This window comes from Budorcas taxicolor, chromosome 1 (genome assembly GCF_023091745.1).
Source record: "Budorcas taxicolor isolate Tak-1 chromosome 1, Takin1.1, whole genome shotgun sequence".
NCBI classification, from domain to species: Eukaryota; Metazoa; Chordata; class Mammalia; order Artiodactyla; family Bovidae; genus Budorcas; species Budorcas taxicolor.
The window spans coordinates 174,279,669-174,293,897 of NC_068910.1; the positions used below are offsets into that span (position 1 = coordinate 174,279,669).

The 14,229-nt window shown below is 41.2% G+C and overlaps 1 protein-coding gene across 1 annotated transcript in view; it reads left to right on the plus strand.

Annotated features, from left to right (window-relative positions):
• The window catches only part of VEPH1 (ventricular zone expressed PH domain containing 1), a 261,990-nt gene that overhangs the window by 85,020 nt on the left and 162,741 nt on the right, over positions 1–14,229 (plus strand). Inside the window, exon 4 of the mRNA XM_052641472.1 lies at positions 5,934–6,100. Within this exon, the coding sequence (XP_052497432.1) occupies positions 5,934–6,100 (167 nt within the window). The remainder of the gene's footprint in view (positions 1–5,933; positions 6,101–14,229) is intronic.

Here is a 14,229-nt window from a genome sequence, read left to right on the forward strand (position 1 = left end):
CTGTCAAAAGAAGAAGAATAGGCCTATTATTTAAAGACTCAAATATAACCTTGAGTTAAAAAATTAATTGAAATTTTTAAGAAATTAAAGGATTGGCAAAGCTGAAGAGAATATCAAGGAACTGGAAGAAAGATCTAAGAAAATAATTCTAAAGTCCTTTCATTGTTCCAGATAGCAAAGTTAATTTTTCTTTGTTAGTTCAAGTATGTTTATCTTTCAAATGACAGCCACTGAAACCAAGAGGAAATAAAATAACCAAATAGAAGGAATAGAGTGAATTTAAAAAAAAAAACTTGAGCTGTTCAATAGGAAGTAGTAAAGAAGGGAAGAAAAGGATAGACAAAGCATGATAAATAAAAAGCACACGTGGCAGTTGTTTAGTTGCTAAGTCACGTCAGACTGTTGCAACCCCATGGACTGTAGCGCACCAGGCTTCTCTGCCCATGGGATTCTCCAGGCAGGAATACTGGAGTAGGTTGCCATTTCTTTCTCCAAAAAGCGCCTGTAATGTAAAATATACCTAATACTATAAATACTAATATACCTAATACTATAAATACTTAATACTATACCTAATATACCTAATACCTAATACTATAAATATGCCTAATACTAATTAGGTAGTACCTAATACTATACCTAATACTATAAATATACCTAATACTGTAAATACTAATCACTAAATATTAATGAAACAAACATTCCAGTTAAGAGACAAAAGTTGTCAGATAGGAATATATTTTAAGTCCAGTTCTATGTCACTTATAACATCACACATAAAACACAAGAATCTAGAAACCCTGAAAGCAAAAAATTTAAAGGTGGTGAGAGAATATACCAAACAAGCGCTATTCAGAAAAGCTAGCATAGCTGTATTAATATAAGTCAAAAATAGACTTTAAGGCAAAGAGAGTAATGAAATTATGATGAAATAAATAATTTGACAAGAAGATACCTCAGGACTATCTAGTAGCATCGGTTCAAAAAAATATGCCAATATTGACAGACTTATAAGGAAAAATTGGTAAATCCATAGTCATAAAGGCAGATTTTCACATACTTCTTATAACTGATAAGTCCATTTCTGCCCAACTGATGATTAAAATGCTAAAAACTTCAAAAGGATATAGAAATGTATATAATCTAAAATTTGATATAATAAAATGTATAGAACATTGCCCAGAAAGTTTGATAAGCAAGTTCTACCATGCAAGGAACACATAATTCCCATTTTATATTAACTGCCTCTGAGAATGGTGTGTGCAGGAGTGCACTAAATTCTTTTTATATGTCTAGTAAGGATGATACTAAAAAAAAAAAAAGACAAGGTCAACACAAGAAAGGAAAACTGCAAGTCAGTCTCATTTAAGAATATAGATGCAGAAGCTCTAAATGAAGTATTAGCCAAAGAAATCCAGTAATACATGCTTTCAAATATATCATACCAAGTTGAGTGTATTCCAAGAGTGCAAGATTGATTAAACATTAGAATACTCATTCATTTACTACAGTAACAGTTTAAAAGAGAAATCATATGGTCATATGGACAGATGCAGAAAAGTCAATTAATAAAATCTAACATTCATTCATGATCAAACTAGGAAAAAGACAGGAACTTAAACTGATAAAATATAAATACCAAGAATATGTAGAAACATATACATACATTATGATGAATCCTTAGAAGCATACTCTTTAAAAACAGGAATTAGAAAATGATGATCAGGACCTGGTTCTTCTCATCAAAGTGTTGGAGGTCCCAGCTGGTAAAATAGGACAATAAAAGAAACTTAAGGAATATTACAAAGTTGTTACTTATTATAATTTGATTATTTTTCTACAGAAAATCTTGAGACTCCATTAATTTAAAAAAAAAAGAACTAAAGTTTTGCTGGATGAAAGATCAGTGCACAAAATTTATTGATTTCTTAATATAGCAGATAAATAGAAAACATCTTTAAAAAACCAAAACTTACAATTTACAATAGCAACAACAACTATGGAATACTTAGGAATCAATTTAATAAAAGATAAACAAGGCACAGCTAATATCACAAAACTTTAGAGATATAAAAAAAGTTACATAGAAGAATATATCATGTTCTTGAATGAGAAGACTCAGTTTCACAGAGATGTCAGTTATCCCAAATTAGTCTATATATTCAATGTGAAAAATAATCCTAACCTAGCTTTACAAGGAAGTTGACAAGCTAACGGTAAAATTTATATAAAGTAACCAAGAGGAATTTGAAGCAGAAAATGAAAAAATAAGAGGAATCTGAAGCAGAAGATGAAGAAACTTGCCTTGTGAGGTATAATGACTTATTATAAATTGTAATTAAGAAAATGTATAAAGGGCTTCCCAGGTGGCTCTAGTGGCAAAGAATCTACCTGCCAAATCAGGAGACATAAGAGACGTGGGTTTGATCCCTGGGTCAGGAAGATCCCCTGGAGGAGGAAATGGCAATCCACTCCGGTATTCTTGCCTGGAGAATCCCATGGACAGAGGAGCCTGGCAGGCTGCAGTCTATAATGTCATAATGAGTCAGACACGACTGAAGTGACTTAGTATACATAATTGGTGAAGGTATGATAAATAACCAGACCCATATACATGGGAACCTTTATATATGGAAGAAGTATTACAAATCAGAAGGGAAACAGTTGGTCACTGAATAAATTGATCCGAGACAATTGTTTATATACACACACACATATATAAATTTATAATTAGATCCCTTCCTTATATTCACAAAAATAAAATCCAGATGATTAAGACATAAAACAAAATCATAATACTTTTAGGAGAATAGTACTTATAGTAGAATATTTTTATGAACATGGGTAGGAAAAGATTTCTCAATTAAAAAATTTATAAACCATAAAATAAATTTAAAAACCAACTCCATTAGGATTACAACTTTAAAACTGACAGAGCAAAAATTAGTGTCCAGAATAAATAAGGAATTTCTACAGATCAGTGCTTCCCTGATAGCTCAGTTGGTAAAGAAACTATCTGCCATGCAGGAGACCCCGCTTCAATTCCTGGGTTGGGACGATCCGCTGGAGAAGGGAAAGGCTACCCATGCCAGTATGCTTGCCTGGAGAATTCCATGGACTGTATAGGACTGCAAAGAGTCGGACACGACTGAGTGACTTTCACAAATCAGTGAGAAAACACAGACATCTTGATTGAAAACAGGCAAAGGATATGAAAGGCTAAATCATGGAAGAGCAACATAAAAAGGTTGCTCAGCCTCAGAAGTAATTAAAGAAATGAAAATTAGAACAAAAAGTAAGGTAACATTTCTATACCCCATCAGATTGGCAAAAACGGGTGTCTGCCAAGACTAAATGTTGGCAACAGAAACATTGATGCTTCTGATAGGTAAGTAAGTTGTTATAATCATGGTAGTAGGCAGAATAATGACCTCCCCCCTAAAGTTGTTCACATCTTAATTCCCACAACCTGAGAACACAATGTGTTTCATTGCAAATGTTATCACAAGGGTGCTTAAATCAAAGAAAGGCAGAAGAGATCATCAGAGGAAGAGGTGTAGTGATGGAAGCAGGGTCAGAGAATGCTGTGTAGCTAACTTTGAAGATGAAGGAAGGAGACCCCAAAGCAAAGAATGCTGGTGGTCTCTAGACACCAGAAAAGCCAAGAAACAGATTCCTTCCTACAACCTCCAAGAAGGAACCCAGCCTTTCTAAGATCTGGATTTTTGCCCAGTGAGACTTATGATAGACTTCTGTATTACAGAAATATATGATAATAAATTTGTATTATTTTGGGCCACAAGCTTATGTCAGTTTCTTATGGCAGCTATAGAAAACTACTACAACCATTTTGAGAAGAAATTTTGGAACATCTAGAAACTTAACTCCCAGGGACAAACCCACTGCTTTACTACTTAATTATGTGGTCCAGTGACCATCAACATCACCTGAGAACTTGTTAGAAATTCAAATTCTCAAACTCTACTGTGGTGTTGGAGAAGACTCTTGAGAGTCCCTTGGACTGCAAGGAGATCCAACCAGTCCATCCTAAAGGAAACCAGTCCTGGGTGTTCATTGAAAGGACTGATGCTGAAGCTGAAACTCCAATACTTTGGCCACCTCATGTGAAGAGCTGACTCGTTGGAAAAGACTCTGATGCTGGGAGGGATTGTGGGCAGGAGGAGAAGGGGACGACAGAGGATGAGATGGCTGGATGGCATCACCGACTCAATGGACATGAGTTTGGGTGAACTCCGGGAGTTGTTGATGGCCAGGGAGGCCTGGCGTGCTGTGATTGATGGGGTCGCAAAGAATCGGACACAACTGAGCGACTGAACTGAACTAAACTGAACTGAGTTTTGATAAAGTTAGTTGGTAGGCACACCAACGGTCCTTGTATTTTTGCCTATATTTGTCTAATGACTTGAAATATTTCATAATGAAGAAGAATATAGTAATTTATGAATGAAAGTAATAGGATTTCTATACCAAAGTGTTTTCATCAGTTTTAAAAAACACCCTTATTTAATTTTGTATTATTTGAACAAATTCAAGTCCGCTAAAAATGACTAATCTAGGTTTTTCCCCCCAGGAGTCTGAGGACCTTTAATGAATATTGTGTCCTGTGTTCAATTCCAGTGACAGTCCCATTCATCATAACTTTTTCCAGCAGTTAATTAGTATGTCTACATAGCTAAGTTCTATGAGCTAATGTGCCTTGTATAGATTGGACATGACATTGACAATTCCTGATCTCTTAAGAAAAAGCTCTTAGTAAAATAAACAGAAAACAAAATAAAACAATGTTTTTCACATTTAAAAAAATCTGAATATTTCCAATATTTTGGGCTGTGTGGTTATATGATTGAAATCTGTTTGAGACCATTCTATGAGCTATATGTGGAAAAAGCAATTCTCATTATTTACCATCACCCTGATACATTCACTTTGATCCAGAATCACCCTTTCATTAAATTTTGCCATAGATATTCAGAAAATTCTGGCCTTTTTTCCTTAATCCTCATATCTAAATGTCCCCACCATTTAATAAGGATTTACAAATGTGTAATCACTGCTTACTTGATTCTTTCTGTGTATGACTTCTATATAGAGAGCCACATTTAAAATAAATAGAGGCAAGAAAATGCTTGTTCAAGAAATCCCTAGAAATAAATTCTGAGACATTTAAGTACTTGAGGGGATTTTTTAAAAAAACTCCATACCATAAGTGATAGGCAGATGTTTCCCATATGTTGTTTGCCAATGAGTCCCATAGCTTAAGTCATTTTCTTCTTTAGGTTCTGCCATTTTAAAGCCAGTTGTCTGTACAAGTCTTTGAGGCAAATCACGTGACAAGCAAGCTCAGTCTAAACTTCCCTTGATATAGTGCAGAAATCGAGGATCTAAATTTGCATTGCTACTTTTCTAACTATTCATAAAAATAAGGCATAGCCTCCATATGTCAGTTGTCTAAATCAGGCCTCCATATCTCCCAGGAACATGAATACATTCCTCTGCACTTTTTTTTTTTTGATTCAGTTTCATTTAGATCCATGCTTGCAGCACTGCTTAGTTTTTATTTAAACAGCATCCAAATGCTGTTTCTCAACAGGAATCTATCGGAACTGTTTCCTCCACAAGGGTGCGGTCTGGTTACTGTCAAATTCTCTTCCCCAGGGCGCATTACTCAGGAAAAGTTTTCATTAGATAACTATGCTGATCATATCATAAAATATTCCCTTTTACAGAACCTGTTTAATGCTTTAGTGATTTTTCAGAATAAGGTACCATGTTATTTTAAGCAGAGGATTTGGCCATCAGTCTGCGCTGTTTAATATGTGAGGAAGTGCAAAATTTATTACATTGATAATAATATTATTTGTATGGCTCATGGACTGATAAAGTCATCATTCTCGTTATTGTTCCTTCAACAGGTAACGCCATGTTGTTGAGGGTTTTACCTGCTGTGTATGATAAGCAGCCTCAACCAATTAACAGACACCTCACAGAACTCCTAGGCTTGATGTCTCGACTGGAACAACCAGAACAGTACCATCTTCTACGGCTTCTGCATGTAGCTGCAAAGAGGAAGCAACTGGAGGTAAAAATTATATTATATACAACATGATCCACACAGAAAGGTTGCTGCTGCAAGCCATGTGTTATACCAGGATTCGTGACCTCCAGAGGAGAGGATTTTGATCTGGGGTCAGAGATGAGACTTGACTACTTGGAGCTTTTTCTGCAACAAAGTTTTATTAAAGTATAACAGAGAGAGAAAGCTTCTGACATAGAAATCAGAAGGGGACAGAAAGAGTGACCTTACTAGTTTCTAGCAAGGTGTTTTATGTCTGTTAGAAAGCTATTAATCAGATAAGAGAGACACCTCAAGGCTGAGAGAGTTTCACCAGGCCCCTCTCCCACAGTATGCATTTTTGAGATAGGATGGCAGGAGGTGCATCATAAAACAATTGACATGAATACCGGTTTGTTGAGCCCGTTCTCAGCCCAAGGTTTGAGAAAAGAAAAAAAGTTAGTCTTAGGGGGAACCCTTTTGAAGAAAGGCAGATTCCAAAGCAAATACATAGTTTCATTAACATAGCTTAAGAAAAACATTTCTATAAGAGCAATGTATTGGTTAGCTCAAGGCAGAACCAGGTGTCCTCAACACAGAATTAAAAGAAGCCTCTTTTAATTTCGTGTAGAGAAGGAAAAAGACGTCTGCCACTTGCAGTTCATTTCCTCCTGCCTGTTACCCTCTCATCACAGCTGGGCCTATTTAGATGCCAGTGTCATCTGGAAACACCCTCACAGACACACTGAGAATAATGTTTAATCAAATATCTAGGTACCCTCTGACCCAGTGAAGCTGACACACAAAATTAACCACCACAGGTACAGTAATACAAACACATCAAGTGTGCAAATCTGTAGTCACTGCAGAACACCTTTAATGAAAGTTCAGTGTGGTTGTGCACTCCTTGGGATCTACAGTTTCTCAGATGGGGCCCTGGGGAAGACCTGCACATGTCTTCACTTATGGGGAAATCAGCCTGTAATGAGAGCAAAGGCTCACCTTCTAGATGGCAAATTAGTTATTCTCTGAGTACATGCCAAGGCTCTTCTGACTCTTTGTGACCCTATGGACTGCAGCCTGTCAGGCTCCTCTGTCCATGGGATTCTCCAGGCAAGAATACTTGGCTTGTCATTGGGAAGGTTGCTGCTGCTGCCAAGTCACTTCAGTCGTGTCCGACTCTGTGCGACCCCATAGACGGCAGCCCACCAGGCTCCCCCGTCTCTGGGATTCTCCAGGCAAGAACACTGGAGTGGGTTGCCGTTTCCTTCTCCAATGCATGAAAGTGAAAAGTGAAAGGGAAGTCGCTCAGTTGTGTCCGACCCTCAGAGATCCCATGGACTGCAGCCTTCCAGGCTCCTCCGTCCATGGGGTTTTCCAGGCAAGAGTTCTGGAGTGGGGTGCCATTGCCTTCTCCACACTGAGAACGTAGTGGGTTGCTATTCCCTTCTTCAGGAGATCTTCCTGTCCCAGGGATTGAACCCAGATCTTCTGCATTGCAGGCAAATTCTTTACCATCTGAGCCACCTGGGAAGCCCACTAGCACCATAATAATTAGGTTGCATGTGACTATCAGCAACCAAAGACCCAACCCATACTGGTTTAAACAATAAAAGGAATGCATTAGTGCATGCAATGGGGAAAAACCTTCAGATGAGACTTGATTAGGGGCTCAGGTATGTGAGCAGAACAGCTTCTCCATTTGTCAGATTTTTGATTTTTCAGTGTTGGCTTCCATTTTCTGTAGGCTTTCTCCTTGTGGGATCTGGATGGGTGTCGAGGTTCTCTAACCAGTATGCTTCTCCCCCCATGACTCCTGAAACAACCAAACCAAAGTCCTGAGAGTCTTTGTTTCAGACCCTTGCTCTATCCCTGGAGCTTCTTCTGAACCCTGAAGACACTCAGAAACTAGAGGCTGCTAGGAAGGAGAATGGAGAAGGCAACGGCACCCCACTCCAGCACTCTTGCCTGGCAAATCCCATGGATGGAGGAGCCTGGTGGGCTGCAGTCCACGGGGTCGCTAGGAGTAGGACATGACTGAGCAACTTCACTTTCACTTTCATGCTTTGGAGAAGGAAACGGCAACCCACTCCAGTGTTCTTGCCTGGAGAATCCCAGGGATGGGAGAGCCTGGTGGGCTGCTGTCTCTGGGGTCGCATGGAATCGGACACAACTGAAGTGACTTAGCAGCAGCAGCAGCAGGAAGGGGGAAGTAGAAGTGGATTCTAGAGGGCACGAGCACATGTGCATAATACAGATTAATGCTAAGGCCAAGGTTATATCAGTTATGGCTGCATCTTTGCCCCATTTTCATGTTAATATCAATATCCACCACTTGAAAAACAATGCCAAGGTAAAAACTGGAACATTTGAATTCAATGTCAGAATTCAAAGAAAGGCAGACAAGGTTGATTATATGTATAATTAACCACAATAGACTGTAAGCTCCTTGTGGTAAGGCATGATTTCTTCTTTTCCTCTGTATCCCACATCTTGTTACATATCTGATAGTACTCAATAAATATTCATAAAACTAAGCTTAATTAAAGAGGGTGTTAAGTGCTCTACAAAAGATAGAAACAGCTTTTTAAGAAAAGGAGGGTGGGAGAAAAAAAAAAGAGGTTGGGAGGACTTCCCTTGCAGTCCAGTGGTTAAGACTTGGCACTCCTAATGGGGTGGCATGGGTTTGATCCCTAGTCTAGGAACTAAGATCTCATATGCCTCAGGCCCGGCCTCCAAAAAAGGTATAAGCAGAGATGGGGTGGCAGTGAGTTCTGCCTTAGGGGAAAACAGGTGCCATGAAGATGCACAGAGGGAGTGGCATCAGGCCAGACCCTGAAGTTTTGTGTCAGGTTGAGAAGAGAGGCAGATGGCCTTTAAGAAGTGGGGACCGGGCTGGGAGACCTGGACATGAGAGAGCAGGCTGGAGCCCCACCCCCAGAGGTTTCAGTTCAGTAGCTCTAGGATGGGGTCCCCAATTCTACTCTTTTTCAAGTTCCCTGGAGACGCTGCCCCTGCTGCTTCGGTGACCACACTTAGAGCAGCAAGGCTAGAGGTCAGACAGAGGACTGGGCGCCTCTCCGTTACCTGGTATACATTTTTGCTTTTGCCCTTAGAATGATATATTGTAGTTATTTTTTACATGTCTTTCTCCCCCAGTGTGCCTTAAACTCCTTGAGGAGCATAGCACCTGCATATTTGTATGAATGCCCTACCACAGTGCTGGGCACATAGTAGGGCTTCAATAAAGTGTTGTTGAATCTGAAAATGAAAAAATGAACAAAAGAGATCAAAGAAAGTAAAGACCATGAAAATAAGTAAAAGGATGTGTGTGGTCTTCAAAGAGGGAAAGTGACTCAACAGGGTCAAGATCTAGGGAGTTAAAGGAGATTGGAGATAGGAATTGACCTTGCCTTTGGTAGCTGGAGACCCACTAGTGACTCATGAGACCCAGCGGTCTGTAGGGGTGAAGTGAGGAGTTGAAGACATCTATTATGGATTGTGTGTGGAAGGGAAATATAGGAAATGCCTGCATGGGTGTTGGAGTTTAGAGGAAATAAGGAGGGTTTAAAAATATCCAGTAAGAATAAAGTGATTGAAGATGTGGCAGAAAATATTAGATAGAACAAGCTAGAGGTAGTCTGGGAGTGAATTCCAAGCACAGATTGAGAAATGAATTTCAGAAAGGATTAAGGACAGAAAGGATGGGCAAAGCTACAGCAGAGTTTGGGCGGGGAGTGGAGTTAAGGGATCACTGCTGCTGCTAAGTCGCTTCAGTCATGTCAGACTCTGTGCGACCCCGTAGACGGCAGCCCACCAGCCTCCCCCGTCCCTGGGATTTACCAGGCAAGAACACTGGAGTGGGTTGCCATTTCCTTCTCCAATGCATGAAAGTGAAAAGTCAAAGTGAAGTCACTCAGTCGTGTCCGACTCTTAGCGATCTCACGGACTGCAGCCCACCAGGCTCCTCCATCCATGGCATTTTCCAGGCAAGAGTGCTGGAGTGGGGTGCTATTGCCTTCTCCATAAGAGATCACTAGACCAGGTAAAAGAAAGCTCAGAGTGAGGGGTCACAGACAGGGTGGCGTATTCGTTTCCTGTGCTGCTGTAACATTACCACAAATGTAGTGATTTAAAACAACACGAATTTATTACCTTACAGTTCTGGAAGTCAGAAGTCTAAAATGGGTCATCAAGCTTGCATTCCTCCTGGAGAATCTAGAGAAGAATATTTCCTTGCCCTTTCCAGCTCCAAAAGGCTGGCTCACGGCCTGCATCACTCTCACCTCTGCTTTTCCATCATGTTTTCCCTGACTCTGACTCTTCTTCTTCCCTTTGCCAAGGCCCTGTGATGATGATCCAAGATTATCTTGCCATCGCAAGACCCTTAGCTTAATCACATTTACAAAGTCCCCTTTTCACAGGTTCCAGGGATTAGAATGTGGACATCTTTGGGAAGTTGTTATTCTGCCTACCACAGATAGAGACTGGGGACCAGGTGATGTGGGGAATAGAGTGACTAATAGGCAGCACCTGGTTTCAGAAAGGAGCTAGCTGGGCATGCCATTTTATCTGCAGCCTGAGAGCAAAACTAAACAAACACAGTTTTTAGAAGGGCTGGTTCAATACAAGTTCAAGGAGGACCTGGAGAGAATAAGCTAATTCAACTTATTTCCCATGGGATAAAGGCTGTAAATGAAACCAGGAGGAGGCTCACTTACAGGAAGGGGCTTGGTGTCACCTGGCCCAAAAAGGTAAGGTCCAAGAGTGATAGATAGTGGCACCTTGTGTGGCATTCAGAGAGGTCCAGCAGACCACTGGTTACAGGCTTTCGGTGGCTGTCCAGAGACTTGGGAAAGGGCTTATGAAGCTATTTAAAACCAGGCCCCTGCCTGTTGCTTGGCCTCCTTTGTTGCTGTCGTTCAGTCACTTAGTCGTGTCCAACTCTTTGCTGCCTCACAGACTGCAGCACGCCAGGCTTCCCTGTCCTTCACCATCTCCCTGGGTTTGCTCAGACTCATGTCTGCTGAGTCAGTGATGCCATCCAACCATCTCATCTTCTGTCACCCTTCTTGCCATCACTCTTCTTGCCCTCAATCTTTGCCAGCATCAGGGTCTCTTTAACCCTTAGACCTCGAACAAGTATCCAGTCTCAAGGATCACAGGTGGGCATTCTCTATCAGGCACTGAGTTTTTACGTACATGTGATATTCTCCATCTAGAATGATCTTCCCTCACCAGCACCACCCTTTGTGAGCTGACAATTGCTTAGATGTGGCTTTCTTGCCTGCAAAACTCTCTGACTCATTTCTTACCCCTAATCCCTGACACAGCACATTTCACGCTGCCATGAATTTGTCTCTACTGTTCTCTTTCCCTCTGGACCACCTTGAAAGTGAAAGTCGCTCATTTATGTCCGACTCTTTGCCATGGAATTCTCCAGGCCAGAATACTAGAATACTGGAGCAGGTAGCTATTCCTTTCTCCAGAGGATCTTCCCAACCCAGGGATCTAACCCAGGTCTCCTGCATTGCAGGTGGATTCTTTACCAGATGACCTACCAGGGAAGCCCAAGAATACTGGAGTGTGTAGCCTACCACTTCTCCAGCAGGTCGTCCTGACCCAGGAATTGAACCAGGGTCTCCTGCATTGCAGGTGGATTCTTTACCAGCTGAGCTACCAGGGAACCACCTTGGCTGTGATACAAATACTTGAGACACGAGGACTACCTTGTCCATTACTGGGTCCCCAATGCCTGGCATAGTATCTGGCACAGAGAAGTCACTCTGTGAATATTTATTAACACAGATGAGATAGTATTAGTGCCTAAATTTGCAGAGGATTTATCATTCACAAAGGATTTTTGTTTTAACATCTAATATCTCACTTAATGTTACCAATAACTCTATAATGTGTTTGTTTTTCCATTTTACACTAGTCAGAATGGATGCTTTGTTGTAAATGGAGTGTACCCTTTAAAATTATATAAACATTAGAATGGATTAATCAGTTAAAGTTGGGGGGAAAACCGGATGCTTTGAGAGGTTATCCTGCCCCATCATACCAGTAGTATGCAGTAAGTGACAATGCTGGACAGGTCCAGCACTCCGACTCCCAGCCCCCTCCTCTCTTATTCTGGGGGAGTCACTGAGCAGCCTCCACTTCAGAAGGCCACAGGTGAGTGTTCCCAGGTTACAGGAGGCAGGGGAGGGTGGACAAGGGGACACCAGTAGTGGTCGAGCTCATGTTAAATACCAGGCACTTATATAGGTGTTTTACAGGAATCATCTCACTTGTTCCCCACAACAGCCTTTTCATTTTGTAAACAGAGAAGTTGAAGTTTGGAGAGGTTAAGCGCAGGGTGGGTACCAGGGAGTGACTTGGTGAGGTGGCTTTTCATGTGCCTCCCTCATCTTATCTGGCCCTCCCATCTTCAGATGGTCAATGTCCATGTCTTCCACAGGCCATACAGTCACACTGCCCTGCCCCTCAGGCTGCCATTTACAGAATATCTGGGGCTGACACTGGTTAGGGAGCTTTCTCAAAGCCATACAGGTCAGGATGAACTACGTCATCAGCCCAGTGTAATTCCAGCCAATGAGATCTATCATGGGTGCTGAGTGTGGATCCTGGAATGAGAACACAAAGGGTTAGGAAGCACTCATAGTGAAATGAAGGGACAAAACCAGGACCAGGATCCTAACTGGTGGGAGGGAGTGGTTGACAGGGCACTGACCAACCCTTTGTTTTCCATCAGCACTTCTCTTCATGTTAAAGTGGTCCTGCCCCTCCCCACCCCACCCCCTTGCCTCCTTTAGCTCTTTGTCAGCTAGCACTTGATTACTGACATACACGGGTAGTGAGCTAGAGAAATCCCAGGTAAACCCTCATCTCTCTCATGTTCATTACTTAGACAGCAGGCAAAGGGAACAGGAGGGATACAGAAAAAGGCTGACTGAGAGGAAAATGAAATCAGGGCAACAGTCACATCTACAGATTGAGGCTTTCCATGTACATCTAGTTCATTCAACTTCAAGTGAAATGAGAGGCTAAACGAGGAGGATTTTCACCATGGGAAGTGAGGATTAAAAGGGGGCTTTTCCTTCTGCATGAAAGCTGTGCCAGCGTTCTGTAACTTGGAGATCCCTGAGCAGGTTCTCCAGTGAAGGCAATGTGCAGGAATGTTTCATGTTTTCTTGAATGCACTCACTACCCACTTCTGTGACTAGTGATAACCTGGCTTTTCAGGACTGGAGGGTCAACAGTTGGCCCTTAAAAAAAAAATCTCTTTGTGTAGCTGAGATTGTCTGTGACTTTCTGATGTTGCTTCCCAAGCAGGTGGGGTCCCTTCCTCGATCACTGTCTACTGAGTATCCCTGTCTTAGGAAACTGTCCTTCCTACGTGGAGGGAGGCAGTTCCTGGCTAGTGACTCATGGCTGGAAGCTCCAGAGAATTCTCCAAGTCCATTTATAGGAAAAGGCTGGGTGGTCAATTTTCCAAGTGGCCTTCTGGGCCTAAGTCTGTATTCTTGGCTGCCAAAAGCCATGCTGTAGTCTAGCCAACAAAAGGAGCAGAATTTAGTAACACACATGAGCATATCTGTCATTATCCCTAGGACATAGACTTCTAGCCCTAACCATATGGAGACAAGTGGCAGGAAGTGGCAAGTTCAGCCCTCTATTGATTAATGTCCAGACCCAGAGGAACTGCTTTTGTGGTCTGGTCCCTAGAAAAGAGTCATTTTCTAGGATTTTCTCTCAGCAGTGTAGAGCATTCCTGTTCATATACCTAATCCTCCAGCACCTAACACAGCATCTTCTGGCTGACAAGACTCAAAGGTCACTTAGTATTTGTTTAAAATGAGAATAGTTGCAAAACATTAAGAAGGTGGAGTGATAGACTGTAGAGTCGGTTCTAGAACAGTCTTCGGAGCAGAACCATGGTTTTCAAAATATATATTTTGTTAGTACGGTAGCTGTAAGTAGTAAATGAAAAGAGTGGCAGTTATTTTCAGAGATTTCTGGAGATTAATAGATATTGTTAGTGCTAATCAAATTAACTGAAAGAGAACATTGAATCTAGAAGTAATTTGAGAGGGAGTGTGTATACACACATGTATATACACACAGAAGCTCCACTTTTTATTCTTTAACAA